At 45.8% G+C, this 21,121-nt stretch overlaps 1 protein-coding gene across 4 annotated transcripts in view; it reads right to left on the bottom strand.

The window, feature by feature from the left end:
• Nucleotides 1–21,121, bottom strand: part of VPS35L (VPS35 endosomal protein sorting factor like) — a 147,667-nt gene that overhangs the window by 78,600 nt on the left and 47,946 nt on the right. For all 4 annotated transcript variants that reach the window (XM_080681846.1, XM_080681845.1, XM_080681844.1 and 1 more), the window contains 6 exons: nt 19,329–19,388; nt 12,402–12,498; nt 11,714–11,761; nt 10,278–10,371; nt 6,059–6,136; nt 5,486–5,608 (listed from right to left, as the gene is read on the bottom strand). In XM_080681846.1, the coding sequence (XP_080537972.1) occupies nt 5,486–5,608; nt 6,059–6,136; nt 10,278–10,371; nt 11,714–11,761; nt 12,402–12,498; nt 19,329–19,388 (500 nt within the window). The remainder of the gene's footprint in view (nt 1–5,485; nt 5,609–6,058; nt 6,137–10,277; nt 10,372–11,713; nt 11,762–12,401; nt 12,499–19,328; nt 19,389–21,121) is intronic.

The raw sequence follows: 21,121 nt of genomic DNA, 5'->3' as shown, positions 1-21,121 counted from the left end.
CAAAGGCTGTAACAAGAGACAAAGAAGGGCATTTCACAATGATAAAGGGATCAATTCCAGAAGAGGATATAATTCTTGTAAACATCTACAGATCCACCGTAGGAGCACTCGTTATATAAAGGGAGACATCTACAGTAATACAGTCACAGAGGGGACTTTAGCATTCCTTTGACATCAATGGATAGATCATACAGATAGAAAATCAACAAGGAAACAGTGGCCTTATGTGACACTTTAGAGCAGATGAACTTAATTGATACTGACAGAACATTTCATCCCGAAGTATATACATTCAAGTCTACAGAAACATTTTCAAGGACAGACCACATGTCAGGCCACAAAACAAGTATCAGTTAATCTAATAAAACTGAAATCATTTCAAGCATCTTCTTTGATCACAGTAGTATGAAACTAGAAATCAATTACAAAAAGAAAATTGGAAAACACACAAACACATGGAGGCTAAATAAGATGTTACTAAACAATGAATGGGTTCACAAGGAGATCTCGGAGGATATCAAAAGATATCCTGAGTCACATGTAAATGAAAACACAACAGCCCCAAATCTATGGGACACAGACAAAGCAATTCTAGGAGAGAAATTCATAGTAATACAGGCCTACCTCAAGAAACAAGAAAAATCCCAAATAAACTCTCTAACCTTACGTGTAAAGGAACCAGAAAAAGAAAAACAAACAAAGCCCAAAGTGAGTAGAAGGGGAAAAGAATCAAGATCAGAATGAAAATCAATGATCTGGAGTCTAAAGAAAATAACAGAAAAGATCAATGAAACCAAGAGCTGGTTCTTTGAAAAGATAAATAAGATTGACAAACCTTAAGCCAGAGTCATCAAGAAAAAAAGAAAGGACCCAAATAAATAAAATCAGAAATGAAAGAGGTGACAAATGATATCAAAGGAATATCAGGAAATACTATGAATATATGCCAACCAATTAGATAACCTGGAAGAAATAGATAAATTACTAGAAACATGCAATCTTCTAAGACTGAATCAGGAAGAAATAGAATACCTGAAGAGACTGGTAACAACTAACAAAATTGAAGCAGTAATAAAAAACCTCCCAACAAAGAAGTCCTGGACCTGATGGCTTCACAGGTGAATTTAACTGAACATTCAAAGAATTCATAACTACGGTATTAGTCTCTAACTATTTCAAACATTTAAAGAGAAAGGAAGACTCCCAAACTTACTTTAGAAGGCCAGCATTACCCTGATAACAAAGCAGCTAATGACATTACAGAAAAAGAAAATTATTGGCCAGTGTTCCTGATGAACATAGATGCAGAAATCCTCCACAAAATATTAGCAAGTCAAATCCATAAAATACATTAAAAAGATCATATGCCACAACCAAGTGGGACTTACCGCAGTGATGCAAGGCGGTATAATATTCACAAATCAATAAATGTGATACATCACATAAACAAAATGAAGGATAATAGATGCAGAAAAAACATTTGACAAAATCCAGCACCCATTTGTAATAAAAACTCTCAGCACAGTAGGAACAGAGGCAACATGCCTCAACATAATTAAGGGTACTATAACAAACCACAATCCACATCAGACTCAAGGGTCAAAGCTAAAAAACATTTTTCTTAAGATCAGGAACAAGACAAGGATGTCCACTTTCACTACTTTTATTTAACACTAGAGGCCCGGTGCACGAAATTCGTGCTCGGGGGGGTGTGTCTCTCAGCCCAGCCTGCACCCTCTCCAATCTGGGACATCCCTCTCACAATCCAGGACTGCTGGCTCCCAAATGCTCACCTGCCTGCCTTCCTGATTGCCCCCTAACTGCTTCTGCATGCCACCCTGATCACCCCCTAACCACTCCCCTGCCAGGCTGATTGATGCCTAACTGCTCCCCTGCCAGCCTGATTGCACCTAACTGCCCTCCCCTGCAGGCCTGGTCACCCCTAATTGCCCTCCCCTGAAAGCCTGGTCACCCCTAACTGCCCTCCCCTGCAGGCCTGGTCCCCCCAACTGCTCTCCCCTGCAGGCCTGGTCCCTCCCAACTGCCCTCCCCTGCTGGCCATCTTGTGTCCACATGGGGGCAGCCATCTTTGACCACATGGGGGCAGCCATCTTGTGTGTTGGAGTGATGGTCAATTTGCATATTACTCTTTTATTAGATAGGATGTGTAGAATGTGCCTTAAATGGGAAGCATAATCCTATTTAACTTACTATAATTTTAATAGTAAGGGGAAGAGAAGCCTGTCATCAAACAACAAGAAAGCCTTTTTGAATCACAGATGTTTGAGGGGAAGGTATTTTGTATTTCAATTTCAATGTGAAATTGTGGATGTCAGATATCGTGGCTGAAGTCATCGCTCCTTCCTCGCATCTACATGGCTCCTTTCTGCTGGGTTTCCCTGGTCTGTCTTGTATATAACCAAATACTGCAGCCAAATTTGGCCACCCCCTACTTTGGAGGTGGGACCCGTTAAGACACATACAGCTCTAACTTCTCTGCCGACACACCCCAGCCACTGTCACCAAGCTTCTAGGCATCATACCACCACACACATTTTCCACACTGCCCTCTACACTGACATCCATTCTTCCGCGTTTTGAAAATGATTAATTTTTTCTAAGACACCTCATATTCCTTCTTTAAGTGCCCTAAGAATCAAAGCTTATCAGTATTTAAAATAAAAGGAAGAACACCCTATGACACAAGCATTTTATTTTAAATCTGATTTTGCCTTTCATTAAAATAAGGGGGGAGAATAAGTGTCCTCACTTCCAAACATGTCAGTCTGTCCATGGGTTTCAGGCATTTAGCTGAAAGGTAGGTGGCCCTGTCCACAGTCAAGTTCACGGCACCTCTGCCCAGGAGCCTGGCCAGCATGTGGTTACTGAGACTATGCTTGACCACAGAGAATGGCCTGCAACTTTCAAATAACCTCTGTTTATACTGGCTTGATTAAAAATCAATTTATTTTATATTAATAAACCCACCTGAAATACAAGATGTCCCTATTTCTCCTCATACTTTTGAATTTGGAAAAATCAAACTATAAAAAATGCATTATACTTGCTGAAAAGTTAGAAAACACAGGCCAAGAAAAATGATGTAAAATCTCACCCTCCCAGCTCACTCTCAGGAATACAGAAACCATGTTGCAATCCTGACAACAGGACAAACATTCAAACCCTACACATGGGCACTCCCCTAAGCACTGCAAATGGGCTGGCGGGTTTCATCCATGCACCAGATTAGAAGTTGAATTCTTCTGCTCCCTTGTTCCAGATGGAGAGAAAGGCTCAGGGTGGTTACAGACACATGGCTTGGCCTCTGCTTTATCTGGACTGTTGTAAACAGAGACGAGATTCAGGCCCGGCACCCAAGCTCCAGAGCCCACATCTGGACACTAGGCCACGCTACACTCAGGACATGCACAGCAGTGTGTACAGCCTCCTGTATTCATTCAGCACTGTACTGTGAACACCCTTAAGCCAGGAGAGACAGATCTTCCGCATGAGTCACCACCATTTTAAAGGGTCCATAGCATCCCACCGAATTCATCATCACTGTGTTCTTTCATTCCATCAGGGGCCTTGCATCTGCAAGTCTTCTCCACCGGCTTATGACCTGCTCTGTACATTAGTATTTTGTTTCCTTCTTTTTCATAGAATGTATGCTTCTGCCCTTGTTTACCTAAGTACTTGCTCACACAATACAGGCCTCACTATAGAAGCCATCGGTATCACTGTCTCCTGAAATATGGACTTAACAGTCTGGACTTAGAGTTGAGTCAATAAAGTATAGATGGTCAATCAAGTATATACTTCACTTGAAACTCCTTTCCCTTTTCTGCCCACATGATTCAGACAGAAAGGCCCACAGTTTCTCACAGGGAAACCTTAGACTATTTCCCTTAGCTTAATTTAAGTATGGTGGACAAGAGGGCCTCAGACGGGGGGACCCACCTGCCTCCCGGGAAGCCACTCCCTAACCTAATGGGGGACACTGAAAGTTAGCCTTTCCCTTTATCACATGGGTTTTTACCTCTCACATGACCTGTAGTTGCTGTAAGTCTCCTCACTTTTGAATGACGTCATTTAAACTTCTGGTCAAGCTTGTCATTTATTGAATACAACAAGGATGTCAGCTCCCAGGGACACCAGACAGACCTGGACTTTGCAAAATCCCTCTTCCCTGCATGCAGCTCCTTTCCCTTTTGCTGCCCCTCTCTGTCAGATGGGGAGAGCCTCTGGGCCTTGGGATTGGCAGGACTACGCCCCTTAAAAACAGGGAGCAGCCACAGAAAGATAAAGACCTTTGTCTACTCGTCCTTTGTAAGATTACAAAGAGGTTCCTTCTCTCTAAGGGGGAAATGATACCCTTGTAATTAACTAGTAATTAATAACAAAAGCAGCAAAGGAAAGACCAGACATTCTAGGCATGTTCCCTAAAACATGGGCAAGGATCCAACAAAGAGCAGACAGATGCATGCCCAAAAAAGTGGATGACATAGGGACCGTACTTGCCTGTCAGTCACACCTGGAGCAGAAGCCACTGGGAAAGGCCACGCAAGCACGGGAAGATCTGGGACACTAATCCCTGAACAAAGAAGTTCACTCTCTTGGCTCCTGTTGGCACGCTTGGCTTCCTGGTATTCTCCCATGTGGCCCACGGCCATGCAGACCTCCACACACAAAGGACTGATGGACTGCAACTAGCCTGGTGCTGAACTGAACCCGGCTCCAACATGGAGAGGAAACCTGGGACACTGGCTCTGATTTAGCTCTAAAATCCCAGCCACACTTCTTCTAGGACTGGACTAGGGGAAATGGGACTCTGAATACCCAGGGGTGTAATTCCACAAAAATAAAGCTTTCTACTATATCGCATCCTCTTGTACGAGTCTCAGAAAATTCCTTTTCTTGGGATACTGCAAGGACTCTATCCCCAGCAGTAACCAGGGGAGGCAAGACACGTTTTCTCTGATAACACACATATGCATGTACGTGTATGGGTTGTGTACTTGTCATTTCTATGCGATATTCTTAAGAGTGGGATTGCTTAGTCAGTTACATCCTTTTTCTTTAGGGCTGCCAATGTGGTTTGCAGTTTCTGGGAAAAGGCAGGTATACTTGAGTTTTGATTTGTACTATGTATCCTTGTTCTGTAGAAAAGGCCCCTTTTTCTCTTTCCCACCACAGAATAAACTTTTTCCATGGACTTATGTGCAGTTACACCACTTTTTAGCTGTGTGACCATCTGTAAGTACTGGCCTCTCTGAACTTCCACACACCCATCTCAGAGTTGTAACAAGACAATTAAGAAAAGTGCTGCGTACTGACCAGCCACAGTGGTGAGCCCTCTGCAATGAAAGGGCCCTATTTACCCTATGGGGCACACGGATGCAGAGGTCATTCCACAGAACATAGGAAAGAGGAGCCCAGCACTGCCCCTCGACGTGACCTTCATACCGATGCGCATGGCACTTACCTCGGGGGCATGGTAGGAAATGCACTGGAATATCCAGTCCATGGCAGGTGAGTACAAGGGGAGGTAGGATGAGAGCTCCACCCCTTGGACTGCCAGATGGTTCTGTACTGTGTCCGAATGAATCTAGAGGAGACCAAAGACACACTTAAACACAAGGGAAAGGAGCATGAGAAACAGCGCATGTAGCTCGCGACTGCACACCTGTGAGTATGTGGGTGACCCTGACAGAAATGGCTGGTTTTCCAGGGCTTTTTTTCAAAACTAGAAAAACAAGCAAAGCTTTCCATGTTGCTAAGCTGAGCTGCTCTGGAAATGTGCGCTGCACAAAGCAGGAGCCCGAGAAGACGGAGCCGCAGGCGTTAGAGAGAAAGAAAGTCTGATCCACTGGAGATGCCTCCTGTCAACAATACGCATCAGCTCTCTCTGCCTGGTCAGTGCCATCAACACGTTCCAATGGCCTGTGCTGGAGGCCAGTGTGATTTCCAGGGTTTACACATCTAAAGAGCATTAAGCAACCTCAACTTGGCAGAGCAACTGCTACATCAATTAGCTGTTCTGACGGTGTTCTCCTACCTGTTTGAATGTGAGGAGGAAGTCAAAAAAGTTCTTATTTAGACTTTCTTTCAGATGTGGGGCTACTTCCATTCCCACCTGCAGGCAAACAAAATGAAAAGACCCTGACTATGGTAAAACAGGCCACAAATAATATACACAGTATGGTGTCATTTTTGTAAATAAAAAATATACACACAGATAATATTATATACAGGCAGAGAGAAGCCCAGAAAGTTCATTTTTATTCTTTTTTATTTACCTGTTTTCTTATTCAAATAAACATATACCATTTTCATTAAAAAGCCACAGAAGCTCTTTTATTTTTTTTAAATATATTTTTATTGATTTCAGAGAGGAAGGGAAAGGGAGAGAGACAGAAGCATCAATGGTGAGAGGGAATCACTGATTGGCTGCCTCTGGCACACCCCCTACTGGAGAGCAAGCCCGCAACCCAGGCATGTACCCTTGACCAGAATCAAACCTGGGACCCTTCAGTCCACAGGCTGACGCTCTATCCATTAAGCCAAACCGGCTAGGGCTCACAGAGCTCTTTTTAATAAATAAGGGACAATATCTGCAGTAATCATCTTTGCAGTTTCCCAGATGTAATGAATGTATTTCTGAACAGATGGCCAGGAGGACAAATCAATATAGCACTAAGGAGGAATGTACTTCAAGGTTGTGGGTACAATTTTCTCTTCCTCTCTGAAAGGTGATAAACACACATGGATTATGGTATGCAAGAGAGTCAACTGGGACTTCACTGTTGCATTCTTAAAATATATGAATTCATTCTTTGCTATAATCCATTGGTTCCTATGTTCATTGTTAAGAAAAGACTAGCATTTCCAGCTGAAAGCATTTGCTATCAGAGAGAAGGTGGCCAGAGGCCTGGGGTTGAGTGGAAGTGTGTAGTCTGAGCTATGGAGGGAGCTCATGTGCTTAAAACAAAGCGAAGCATCGCAATGTCCCTTTATGCTGCTCAAACACTCGCTGGCTTTAGCACAAAATCAACTTCGCAAGGAAAGTTGCTTTTCTGGGGCCTGGTTTTTCCAACAGGGACAGATTTTTGCTACTCTCCTCACTCCCCAGAAGCTCGAAGATTAACTAACAGTAGTGAGGATTTCTACTGTAGATAGCTGTGAGGAATTCCTGAGGATTATGCAACTCACCAGGTGTTAAATTCCAAGGGCAGCACTATGGCTGTCAGATCCAGTTCTACTATGTTTTGATTCTATTGTCTTTCCTTGCACTTAATTATATCTTAGAAAGAAAATAATTATCTGTCCCGTGACAGCAAACACAGGCCCAGTGGACAAGCAGTGGCATGGGCTGGAAGGGCCTTGACCAAGAAGAGGCGTTAATCACACTTTCCTTAGATAAAGGACTGAGCTCCACCCCCACCCCCCCCCCACCCCCGCCCCTCCACTCATTGCTTTGCTGCTTTGTTTTCCCTTCCCATCAGCCAAATGGACCTGAAAGATTTCTACCTGGAGGAACACCGGCAGTTGCTCATGATTTCCACCCACTGTACTGTCTGCCTGGCACTCTTTCTCACTGTTGCTGTCTGTGGGGATCACACTTTCAGATCAGGAGCTTGGGGCAGAGTGGGACCCGGCCACCCTGAGTTCCAGGGAGGAGCACCGGATGAGTGACCCAACATGGTTCACTGCGAATCAGCCAGGAGACTCACTAAAACTACCGGGAAAAGGGACTCCGTTCTACAGGGGTTCCTACGTTGAACGATGAAAGCCTGAAGCTGCTATGGGTCACCGTGTGGAAATAGCAGCCTCGGAATACAGTCAGTCCAGAGGAAAACGGAGCAGAGGGAGACGGAGAGCATGAATCTTGGCAATGCTCTAAGGCCCTGGACCTAGCCACACCTACACTATCCCGAGGCTCTTCAGACCAATCTCTTTTTACTTAAAGTAGTATGAACTGGGTTTTTACCACTTAGAAACTATAAGAATTCTTACTAATGTGCACTGTCTCATTCTTTTTGTCAAAAATTTTTAGTAACTAGTCAATCAGGGGAGTTAATGCACTGGCTGGTGGTGAGGAAAGGGGCCACATGCTAACCTGACTAGTTCAGAGAAGGCCTGCATGGCGGCCTTGCAAACTCAGACCTAAAGTGACCACAAAGGGGGGTCTGAAATGCAAACTTTTTAATTAAAAAGCAGTTTATGGTAGGTAGTCATGTCCTAGGCCAATATCTTCCCTGACAAAGATCAATTTTTATCTTAACTGAGCCTGCTGTCGTTATCTATGATAACATACCTTTGGAATAATGTTAGAGTAACTTGTAACTTCCCTTCTTTCCAGATTCCTCGGGGCACAACTGATGGTCCAGAGGAGAGACCACAAACCCCCTCATTGTTATAAACTACTGCCTGTTAACTATCCTGCACCCACCTATGTCAAAGAGGTATATGTCTATCATTTTACTTTTTATCCAATTCCAGAGGTTTGCTGCTTTGCTTTCTCCTGCCTCCCTAATCCATCACCAATGGAATTCATGTAACCCATTTACATCTCCTCCTTTGACCACAATTTATAAAAATAGGTGAAAAACACCATTCTCCAGAGCATTATCTCAATGCCTTGAGATTCTGCTTCTGGGCAATTGTCGACAGTTTGGCTCAAATAAACTCACAAAAGTTCTTTACAGGTTTGAATGTTTCTTAGTTAGCAATGGATTGCTAAAATGATTTCAATAGATACAGTACATTTCATCACCATTCTTCCTGGGACGGGTCTGCAATCTCACAAGAATAAACTCAAACTAAATTAAAGACTTAAATATTAAACTCAAAACTATAAAAATCCCAGAAGAAAACATAGACAATAAAATCTCAGATGTTTCTCATAGCAATATTTTTTTCTGATATGTCTCCTCAGGCAAGGGAAACAAAAGAAAAAAAATAAACAAATGGTACTACATCAAACTAAAGAGTTTTTGCACAGCAAAGGAAACCATAAACAAAATGAAAGACAACCCACTGAATGGGAGAACATGTTCGCCGATATATCTGGTAAGGGGTTAGTATCCAAAATTTATAAAGAACTTATAAAACTCAACACCAAAAAAAAAAAATCAAATTAAAAAATGGGTCAATGACCTGAATAGACACTTCTCCGAAGAGGACATACACATGGCCAATGGATATATGAAAAGATGCTCAATGTCACAATCATCAGAGAGATGCAAATTAAAACCACAATGAGACATCACTTCACATCTGTCAGAATGGCTCCCATCAACAAAGCAACAAAGCAACAAACAAGTGCTGGCCAGGACGTGGAGAAAAGGGAGTCCTCCTGCACTGCTGATGGGAGTGCAGACTGGTGCAGCCACTGTGGAAAGCAGTATGGAATTTCCTCAAAACATTAAAAATGGAACTGCCTAGCCAAAACCGGTTTGGCTCAGTGGAAGAGCGTCAGCCTGCGGACTGAAATGTCCCAGGTTCGATTCCGGTCAAGGGCATGTAACTTGGTTGAGGGCACATCCCCAGTAGGAGGTGTGCAAGAGGCAGCTGATGTTTCTCTCTCATCGATGTTTCTGACTATCTATCACTCTTCCTTCCTCTCTGTAAAAAATCAATAAAATATATTTAAAAAAAAAAAAAATGGAACTGCCTTATGACCCAGCAATTCCACTTCTAGGAATTTATCTGAAGAACCCGAAACACTAGTTCAAAAGAATACTAGTATGCATCCTGTGTTCACTGCAGCATTATTTATAGCAGCCAAGATTCAGACACAGCCCAAGTGCCCACCAGGAGATGAGCAGATAAAATGGCTATGGGACATTTACAGGATGGATACTACTCTGCCATGAAACGGAAGGAAATTTTATCCTTTGTGACAGCATGGATGCACCTGGAGAACAATATGCTAAGTGAAATAAGCGTCAGAGAAAGACAAGTACCACATGATTTCACTCATATGTGGAATCTATGAACAATCTGAACTAACAAGCAAAATAGAGACAGACTCATAGAGTGCAGGCAGACAGCCCTGGTGGGGGGTGAGGGGGAGGGAAGGGATTGAGAAAAAAAAAAAAGTGAAGGAACTCATGGACAGGAACAAGTGTGGTGACTGTGGGGGTGAGCGAGTGGTTGGAGGTGGAAGAGGGGGGATAAATTATGACTGGAAAAAAAAAACAACAGAAGCCCATGCCAACACTGAAGGAGATGGGAGGCTGCCACCTTTGGGAGCGCAGCCATTGAGGGCCTACCCGGCACAGATAGGCCCTGGCATACACCGACACCAGCGGGTCTCCGATCCCTCGAATCATGCTGGTCAGGCGGGGCAGACATTCCGAGATACCCCTGTCAGAGCAAAAGAAGGCAGCATTACACCCCATAGGAGAGCTCCCTGGGGTCTCATTTTTAAAATAAAGACAAAGCCAAACTCCCCAAATTCAGGGAGAGGAAGTCAGGTTTTAGAAACAAACCAAGGTCAAATTGTCAGTTTTCTAAGGCTCTGTACCAACAGCCTTTCTCTCATTCATGAGTCATTCGTTCGTTGAATGGTTTCTTTCATCTTTACCATTTCCAAGTGCGGGAGTCTAACCTTCACTTTTTTCCTGCTGAGGTCACATGTATTTTACTATTTTACCAGTTTTTGTCCTCCAATTATTTCCTGTGGATGGGTACCCCCTGATTTCCATATTCTCACTATTATCTACAGGGGTGGGCAAAATGAGGTTTACAATTGTAATACAAATAAATAATGCAATAATGAAGAAGTAATAATATAAGCATAATCTCGTTTTGCATACTCACAACTGTAACCCTCCTTTCGTCCACTCCTGTATATTCCTCTGGCACTAACTGACCGTCTGGGACCCTGCTCCCTCCCAGCACCTGACCCCGCACGCTGGCTGGCGTCAGCAGCCCCCAGCATGGGAACTGTGCAGTATTTATTTCTCCTGCAACACGGGACTGACTCCCTCTGCCTGGGGCACTACCTTGCACCAACTGGTGAAGCAAAATAACTGCTCCTTCCACACCAGTGTTGTCCCCAGACAACCCAGGCACCCTTAGATCCCATCAAGCATGGCTGGTACACTAGATTCTAAGCCCACCTCTGTGGAGCCCCCAGTTGGCCACAGCATTGGGGAGTTTATTACCTACATGCTACCCAACAGGACTCCCGGTTTCCCAGCGGCTCTGTGACTGCCCTCAAAACAATGGCCGCGGTGACCCAGAGCAACCTGGAGCTCAAGGATGAAGGCTCCGCTCCTGATGTGGTCTTCACCGCCCGCCTAGATAGCAGGGCTTGGAGGCACCGCCTACTGTGCTGCTCTGTGGTGCATGCAGCTCGCACGCTGCCCAGGACCCTGCTCACAGAGGAGGGAGCTGAGGGCAGATGCCACACAAGGTGCTCAAGCCACACGGACTGCAATGGCCGACCAGGACTCATCTCCAGCCGAGTTGAGGACAAGTGAGCCACTCAACCACTTCTCCCAGCTTGAGCTCATTTATCAGTAAAACGAGGATTAAATGGTACCTCTACTCCATTCAGTTTTCATTTAGATAAAATAAGAAAGTGCATGGAAGATTTGCCTCTAGATAACCAAATAAGAACAGCGACTATGACATTGCCATGGGGAGGAGGAGCTGATTCTTTGGAAATGTTATGGTTCTGGACATTTAGGAAGAGCCTTACATTTTGGAGAGGAACTTGTTACACTTCAGGATGGATGCTTCCACATAACTACAAAAGCATTCCGTTAAGAAAGACATTTACAGACGGCACGCTCCCCGCGGGGAGAAATAACTATTTATGAGCAGAACTAAGTGTGTCTTCACAAGAGGGAGCAACAATGGCTCTCAAACATCAGAGAATTAAGTGAGCTAGTGGCTTGTGGCCTTTGTATTTGGTTTTCAAGGTTTCATACCTATTTAAAACAAAATTTGGAAAATGTTACATGCTGATTCATGGTTGCATGCTGAAATTCAAACCAGGTGCTGAGCATTTTCAATGAAGATTTACAGAGAAAACTTGAACGTCAGATAACTAAGATTCAGTGTATGTATCAGTCCAATTCTCTGTTCTCAATACTGGCATTTGTGTGGAGATGCTTGACCCTTTCAAATTCGTGGAACCAGAGAAAACACTTGAAAACAAACCATTTAAATGGAAAGAGTTAATGTGGGGGTGTCCCTCACTGGAAACAAAAGCCTGGTGCACGGCACCGTAGTCAAAGGAAAAACCAGAAAACTGCTAGAGGAAAGCCAGGGTCCCAAGGCTTCTCTAGAATGTGGCGGGCCTGTGCTCAGGCGGCCACCACGCGGGGCCACCACATGGTGCAACGCTTTCCGCCTCTTTAAAATCATCAGACAAAGAAGGATACAATCTTGGAATGAGCTCCCTGATGGAAGCGATCTTGAAAAACCAGTTTAAGCACGTTTCTCTGGCCGTGTCATTTACATTCTCTGGAGAGAAGTTCCCTGTAATACAAAAGTAATACCCATTAGCCTTCCTAACCCTCAGGATCTGTGACAGCTGCTGGGAGTCCTGGGACGGGAAAACTAGTGGAGCAGAAAGGGGTGGCTGCCTAGTTCTTCTAGCCTTTCCATCCACATAGTCTGTATTAGGAAAACAACTGGTGACAATGGGTGCTATCCTAAGGGCCAGGTGCTACTTCAAGCACTCAGCTCACTAATCCCCCAGCAGCCTCCGAAGGATGGGCCTTTACCATCAGCCTTCCCGGGAACAGAGAAATCCAGCAATCCACCCAAGGCACAGAGCCAAGCAGAGGTAAGCGCTGGAATTCAACTCGGGCAGTCGGCTCCACGGCCGACGTGCTGACGTGCTTAGCCACTGCTCTAATACTATTCTTGGTATACCCACCAGTAACATGACGATATTGTAAGAATTCCAGAAGCTTTAGGAACCTGCAACTGTAACATGAAATGTGACCGAAGCCCATGCTCCAAACAGCACATAGGCCAGACCTGAGTGAGGGTGGATCCTCTGAGCGCCTTGATCAGGTGAGAAAGCAGCCACTTAGGCTCCAGCTCAGCACTGCCCTCAGACTTGAGTCACTTGTGGCAAAATTGCCAGTTTCTCCTGTTATCTCTTCTCTTCCTCTTCAGTGGCACAACTCTCACATTTCTGCTGGGCAAACAGCCATCCTTGCAGCTAGGTGTGGCCATGTGCCCAAGTTCTTGTCCCAGGGCATCAACAGAAGTGCAACCTCTAGGAAACAGCTGTATAAAAAGGGGCTTGACCTTTACTCCTTCATCCCTCCTGCTGGCTGGAATGCAGGTGTAATGGCTGGAACCTCCATAACCATGAGCGCAACAGAGAGAAGTCAGGATCCCTGGTCCCAGGGCTAGTTGCCCCCTAGCCCTGGCCTGCTCGATGTTATTTTGAACTTCCTGGCTTAATGACACCCAATACTAATGCTGCCATACATCTTAATAAGGAATAGAAGAAAGTACAGAAATATGAAAAATAAATAGACAGACAACAGAACACCTCAGCAACGCCAACGCCACTCACTGCCTCTGCATACAACGTCTTCTCCTAAGTGGTTTCTGTACAGGTGGGAGCCTGGCCACACCCCTGGATGTGCTATATGTTCAGGATTCTAGCAAAAAGGGAGGAGTTAATTACTTCAGAATATAGCAAAGGAATGTTGGCTGTCTGGCTCTTATCTTGTGCCGTGAGTCAGTTTTGCCCCTGGTTCTGCTTTCTGCTGCAATTTAGGGAATCAAATTCCTGTGGAATCCGCAAGAAGATCAACTTCTGGGCACATTAGTCACTACACAACTTCCGATATTTTGGAATTGCAATCTCAAGTGTTAACCTATTTTGGATACCCTCACATGCTTCATTCATTCCTGAGTTATTGTTCCATTTCCAATGGGAAGGGAAGTTACCATTTTCCCTTACCTGGCTTGAATCTGTGCACTTAACATTTTTTCCAGTTCCAAGAGATCCAGACAAGAAAACTTAGGAATCATTCTGAAATTCCTTTGTCAATGTTGCCTTGTGGAAATGGAGAGGGGTTCTTTTCCTTCATACGGCTGAACAATGTGAATTGAAACCCCAAAGCAAAAGTCAGTCTCTGAGGCCGTCGCACATCCCAGTGGTGGGAACTGAGGTTCAGCCCAGGGTACACATATTGAATGCAGTTCTATAATTACCTGCTTATCAGCTCAAGAAAAGATTTAGAAGTTTTATGTTATGTAAGACTTTATCACATTACAGCAAATTAAATGTTATGTTCCTTTATTGCTTTACTTTATTTAAGGCAAATGTTTTAAGAACCAACTGAAGGTAGGGTTCTCGGCTCTGGGGAGATCACAGTACATAAGACAGGCTCTATCCTCACGAAACTTACCTCCCAGTGACGAAAGAAACATAATAAGCAGGGAACAGAATAACCAAGCAAACAAATAATATCCAATAACAGTCAACACAATGAACGGTATGAAACTAGGTACTGGACCAGAGTAACTTGTGGGGAGGGGCATTAGATGGGGGCCAGAGAAGGCTCCTGCAGGAGTCATCTGAGCTGAGCCCTGATGACAAGGAGCCAGCATGCCTAGATGTGGAGAAAATGCATTTGCAGGAAGAAGAAACAGCAAGTACACAGGCCCTGAAGTAGCAATGACCTCTGACATGGTCAAAGAACAGGAAGTCAGCCAACGTGGCAAGGAGAGAGGCAGGCACCACAAGCCAGGCTACACAGGTGGCGACCTCAGAGAGGAGTTTGAGTGTTTCTCTAAGTGCTAGGAAAGCTCCCGGAAGAGTTCTAAGTGGAGGGATGACATGACCTGAGTTATACTTTAGCATTTGGCTGCCACATGGGGAATGAATTCAGAATTTGGAATTTCATTCAGAACAGACTTCGATGTGACAAACAGCAGAGGTTTTTCCTTTGAGTTCCCACTTGTTTTTCTCACAGTGCTGCTTTTTCTAACCCTGACTTTTTTAGCTACTTTAGGAGGAGGGAGGAAACCAACGAGTCTGTCACTTGCCAAGTCTCTGCAGTAGCAGTGAGGCCTCTACGCAACGTCATCTCAGCAGGCACCGGGCAGGCCAGGTGAGTTTAAGGCCCTGCTTATCCAGCTGTGGCCCACATCAACCATGGGGAAAACTGAAGATGGGAATGAATGCTCACGAGTGATGACAAGAACCACAATAAACCCAATTACTTCTCCCTAGATGAAAATAACATTTTATCAGAGCAGATAACCTCTTCACATATATGCTGGATTAGAAGTAATGAGAAAAATGAATGCCTTTACATCTAATAGAGTAGCTATCCTTTCCATGGCCCAAACGATGCTGTGTCTTTCTAAACTCAAAAGAGCTCCTGAAGGTAAAGGCTCAGAAATGAAACCCATCACTCAGAACTTGATTCAAATGGGAAAATGAGCACACATGCCACCAGCCTTCTCTCTACACTTCCTTTCTTAAGGCAGAATTCTGCACAGTGGGTTTCAAAAGTTTCCTTCATAATTATTGTAAAGACTCATATCCCAGAGATTACTAACATTTTTGAGAAAGGTTTATCTCTTTCCCTTTCAAGTTCTTAGAACCAGAGAACACATGCAGATGAAGATTTGTAACTAAGAGGGGGAAAAAAAGAAGAAACGATTTTCAAGAAAACAAAAGCCTGAATTGCACTGCTCAAAGTGAAAAAATAACGAAAGGTATTTCGGGGAAGGAAGAATTTTAGTGATAAAATTGCTAATTAATAACTTTGACAAAGACTAGAAGTGAATATGAAAATCCGCTTTTATCTTGAACTTTTATAGTTTATTTAGGGAGTTAAGTTACTAGTAATTTTTCTTACTTGGCTCTAAAATGTTGTTTGTATAGTTAATAAAAATTGGAAGAAAAAAATCATTACAGTACATGCAAACTCGAATGCTTCTGGGGGCCAGGCAGACAATCCTATATCATAAACAGGTAATATGCAAATTGACCATCACTCCAACACACAAGATGGCTGCGCCCATGTGGTCAAAGATGGCCGTCCCCATCTGGACACAAGATAGCCGACAGGAGAGCGCAGTTGGGGGCAATCAAGCCTGCAGGGGAGGGCAGCTGGGGGCAATCAGGCCGGCAGGGGAGGGCAGTTAGGGGTGACCGGGCTGGCAGAGGAGGGCAGTTGGGAGCAACCAAGCCTGCAGGGGAGGGCAGTTAGGGGTGACCGGGCCGGCAGAGGAGGGAGTTGGGGGCAACCAGGCCTGTAGAGGAGGACAGTTGGGGGGGACCAGGCCTGCAGGGGAGGACAGTTGGGGGGACCAGGCCTGCAGGGGAGGGCAGTTGAGGGTGACCAGGCCAGCAGGGGAGGGCAGTTAGGGGCAACCAGGCCTGCAGGAAGGGCAGTTGGGGGGAACCAAGCCTGCAGGGGAGGGCAGTTGGGGGGAACCAGACCTGCAAGGGAGGGCAGTTGGGGGCAACCAGGCCTGCAGAGGAGGACAGTTGGGGGGGACCAGGCCTGCAGGGGAGGGCAGTTTGGGGGAACCAGGCCTGAAGGGGAGGGCATTTGGGGGGGAGGATCAGGCCTGCAGCGAAAGGCAGTTGGGGGCGACCAGGCCAGCAGGGGAGAGCAGTTAGAGGCAACCAGGCTTGCAGGGAAGGGCATTTGGGGGAACCAGGCCTGCAGGGGAGGGTGGTTGGGGGGGACCAGGCCTGCAGAGAAGGGCAGTTGGGGGTGACCAGGCCTGCAGGGGAGGGCAGTTGGGGAAAACCAGGCCTGCAGAGGAGGGCAGTTGGGGACAACCAGGCTGGCAGGGGAGGGCAGGCCAGCCGGGGAGGGCAGTTAAGGATGACCAGGCCAGCAGGGGAGGGAAGTTAGGGGTGACTGGGCCAGCTGGGGAGGGCAACTGGGGATGACCAGGCTGGCAGGGGAGGACAGGACAGTTAGGGGCAACCAGGCCAGCAGAGGAGGACATTTAGGGGCGACCAGGCTGGCAGGGGAGGGCAGTTAGGGGTGACCAGGCTGGCAGGGGAGGACAGTTAGGGGCGACCAGGCTGGCAGGGGAGGACAGTTAGGGGCGACCAGGCTGGCAGGGGAGGGCAGTTAGGGGTGACCAGGCTGGCAGGGGAGGGCAGTTAGGGGTGACCAGGCTGGCAGGGGAGGGCAGTTAGGCATCGATCAGGCTGGCAGAGGAGTGGTTAGGGGGTGATCAGGCTGGCAGGCAGAAGCACTTAGGGGCGATCAGGCAGGCAGGCAGGCAGGCAGGCGAGTGGTTGGGAGCCAGCAGTCCTGGATTGTGAGAGGGATGTCTGACTCCCGGTTTAGGCCCAATCCCGGGGATCACGCCTAAACGGGCAGTTGGACATCCCTCCAGGGGTCCCAGATTGGAGAGGGTGCAGGCTGGGCTGAGGGACACACAGTCCCCGTGCACGAATTTCGTGCACCAGGCATCTAGTCTATATAATAAAAGCCTAAGCGACTGTTATGGCGGAATGACCAGAACGACCAGTCACTATGATGCACACTGACCACCAGGGGGCAGACGCTCAACGCAGGAGCTGCCCCCTGGTGGTTAGTGCACTCCCACAGCGGGAGCACCGCTCAGCCAGAAGCCAGGTTCACTGCTGGTGAGCGCAGCGGCAGGAGCCTCTCCTGCCTCCGTGGCAGCGCTAAGGAGCAGCGAGCAGGCGGGCAGTAGGGAGCGAGGGGTCCCGGACCTTGAGAGGGATGTCTGACTGCTGGCTTAGGCCCGATCCCCACAGACATCCCCGAGGGGTCCCGGAATACTAGAGGGTGTAGGCCAGGCTGAGGGGACACCCTCCCGTCCCCAGTGCACAAATTTTGTGCATCGGGCCTCTAGTATATTTTTAAACAGTTAGGAAGACAATAGTAGGTAGTAGTAGAATCTGTATCAAAGAACATTAAACAAACTACTACTGTTGCAGCCAAGGAAATACTGACGGGTTACTTCTGCCTGCTGGGACAGCATATGGCGGGCAAGCTGGCAGCATAAATAAAGCACCTGCATTTCCCACTCCTGAAGCTGGCAGAGAAGGCCTCTCTAGTTGGGGACCTCCAGCCTCTCAATCTGGAGAAAATTAGCACATGGAGGAGCTGTTAGAAACCTCAGAGTTGGGAAGGTCTAGAGCACTCCAGATCGATGGAGTCCAATCAAAATCCATGTGAGCCAAAGGATAAATCAAAAAGGTAATCAAAAAGGCAAAATTTATACTTGATTAACCCAATTCATCCAAATACCATTTTGACATATAATCCGTATTTAAATAATTATTAGTGAGGTAGCTTCTGATCTGTTATCTGTATGAAGTTTCTGAAATTCACTGTATTTTTAATATTCATAGCACAGCTCAGTTGGTCTGGCCAGATCTCAAGTGCTCAGAAACCGCACGTGACGGCGGCGGCCACACCGGACAGTGCAGGTCTAGCACCTCAGCAAGTTGGCAGTGGCTGTGGGCAAGTCCCTGACTACTTCGCAATGGGCCTGCCCATCTGAAATGAGACCAAAGCATTCGTAAGAGCTCCTCTGGCCCTAAAGGTCTGTAGGGTTCTGTCTCTTTATGAAACATTACTATACTAAATAGTTTTTCAAATACAAATAGATACACAGATGAATGAAATAAATAAAGAAAGAATAAATGAATGAAGAGATCAGATAATGGGTCACTGTCGCAGATGCCATCATCTGGTTGGAGCAGAAGGAGGTAAAGTGAGGGGAGAGCACACCTGGCCCAGCATGTGGGCAAGAGCGTTACTTACAGGTGCCAGACACCTGAAGAGAGGGACAAGAGTTCAAGGAGCTGCTAGTGCGAGTTCATCGTCACACTTATATGACAAAAGAAATTTATAGTCTACTCCCATTACAACCTCCTGAGAATTTGAAATTGATTAGCAATACAGTTAAGACACATATCACTTGGGCAAAGACTGTAGAGGCAAAGCATCTGCCACTGATTTACTTGACACTGTTCTTTAATACAAAGTTGGTTTTTTAAAGCAGTTTGCTTCTTAGGAAAGATATGTAGAAAAAGTATTAAAATGTCAAGCAGCAGAGGAATTTAAGTGGATGTGAAAGTTCAGATAACCTAAATGCAAACACCTTTTCATTCTTGCGCAAATACTTGCCCAAATTCCCAGCCAGGCTGTTTGAAACCCTTCTGATGTCATCAGAAGACAGATGAGAATCCTGTAAAGATGGTCTTGTACTTCTAACACACCGAAAATAACACACGTGGTGCCAGGTCTCAGTAAGTTCCGACCTCATATAAGCCTACTCCTGACTCCAGGGCAGAACCCGTGAAGCAGCTACGACGTTACCTGGAAGCACGCTGTGGTCGACCACACACATGGAGAAGATGCGCTCATACACGAGGTTTCCTGGGGAGAAAAGACATCGTCACGCCCTTCAGAGTAAACGTTAATCAGCCTTAGCTTGCCCTAACCCAGTGGTCAGCAAACTCATTAGTCAATAGAGCCAAATATCAACAGAACAATGATTGAAATTTCTTTTGAGAGCCAAATTTTTTAAACTTAAACTTCTTCTAACTCCACTTCTTCAAAATAGAATCGCCCAAGCCGTGGTATTTTGTGGAAGAGCCACACTCAAGGGGCCAAAGAGCCACATGTGGCTCGCGAGCCGCAGTTTGCCGACCACAGCCCTAACCGGTTTGGCTCAGTGGATAGAACCTCGACCTGCGGACTCAAGGGTCCCAGGTTCGATTCCGGTCAAGGGCATGTACCTTGATTGCGGGCACATACCCAGTAGGGGATGTGCAGGAGGCAGCTGATGGATGTTTCTCTCTAATCGATGTTTCTAACTCTCTATCCCTCTCCCTTCCTCTCTGTAAAAAATCAATAAAATATATTTTTAAAAAAATCAGCCTTGGCTCATGGGGACAGGGATGGCTGCAGACAAACCTGAACTTGTGATAATATCCTGCCACCTAGGGGACAAATGTTAAGCCATGTTTCTTTTTGTTTTTAATGTAAGAAGGGCTTTTACTTTCTGTGACAGGCAGATGAGCGATCATGCTCCTCTTTGAGTCTGAACTGGAACAGAGGGTCCTAGCAGCCTCAGATACCTCCAATCACTCCAGAGAACGGTCCCATCATACTCTAGACAAGAGGCTGCAATGGGCAGCCTGTAGGAAGAACCCAGCACTGACCCATTTTGCTCGGCCCACCACACGATGGCCCACAAGGTATTTTAACATTTTTTTAATTAGGTGCCAACATGTAATAATTAGGAGAATTTACACGAAAACCCAGATTGCCTCCTTCTTCGCATACAACGTGCCCCTTTAGGATAAAGGTCCGCTAGGACAGGTGAGCAGCTGCCCTGCAATGGCACGTGGACTACCCCGAGTGTGCTGTCTCCACTCCGTCTCCCATCGCAGCTGCTGCATTCTTTATGGGACCTGCTTGGGCTCAGAGAATCAGAATCTGAGATTCAACTGGAAGTTCTCCAAGGGAAGAGGTTTGTGTCTGTTCCACCCAAATATATTCCTAGTACCCAGGCTGGTGCCTCGCACACGGTCACAAATACTCGACTCTGCTGTTGCAGCTCAAAAGCAGCCATAGACAGTATGTAAACAAACGGATGTGCTTGTGCTCCAATAAAACTTTATTTACAAAACAAGTAAATAAAGGACTTGGGCTACAGGCTGACCCCTAACCTAGCACAGAAAGCTTTGCTTATTCCATGCTTGGCTTTTAGAAAATGCTATCAATATTCAAGGGATAAAATTTACAGTTCCATTCATTTTCCAGACCCTCCCAAATCACTTTTTATGTCAAAAATATTTCCCTGTGCTCACATATTTCTTTTTCAGTCCATAATTCCATCATTCAGGGCAATAAAGAACCACATCCCTGTCCATTCATAGGAAAAGAGTCAAGAAAGTTTTTAGGACCATTTATGGTCAAACAACGTGAGATCAAATGACATCATTAAGCAAGGACAAAATGCTCGGTGACAAAATGTGGGTGACAGGAGGGAAGCCTCTGCAGCAGGGACTACTTACACTACAACCCTACAGACACCCGCTGAGCATGTAGAAAAGAGTAATTTGGCAAGTGAGGACTGGGAGAATGAATTTTGATAACCTTGC

Source organism: Plecotus auritus (assembly GCF_963455305.1).
Source record: "Plecotus auritus genome assembly, chromosome: 7".
NCBI lineage: Eukaryota > Metazoa > Chordata > Mammalia > Chiroptera > Vespertilionidae > Plecotus > Plecotus auritus.
This window is presented reverse-complemented; position numbering and strand designations above follow the sequence as displayed.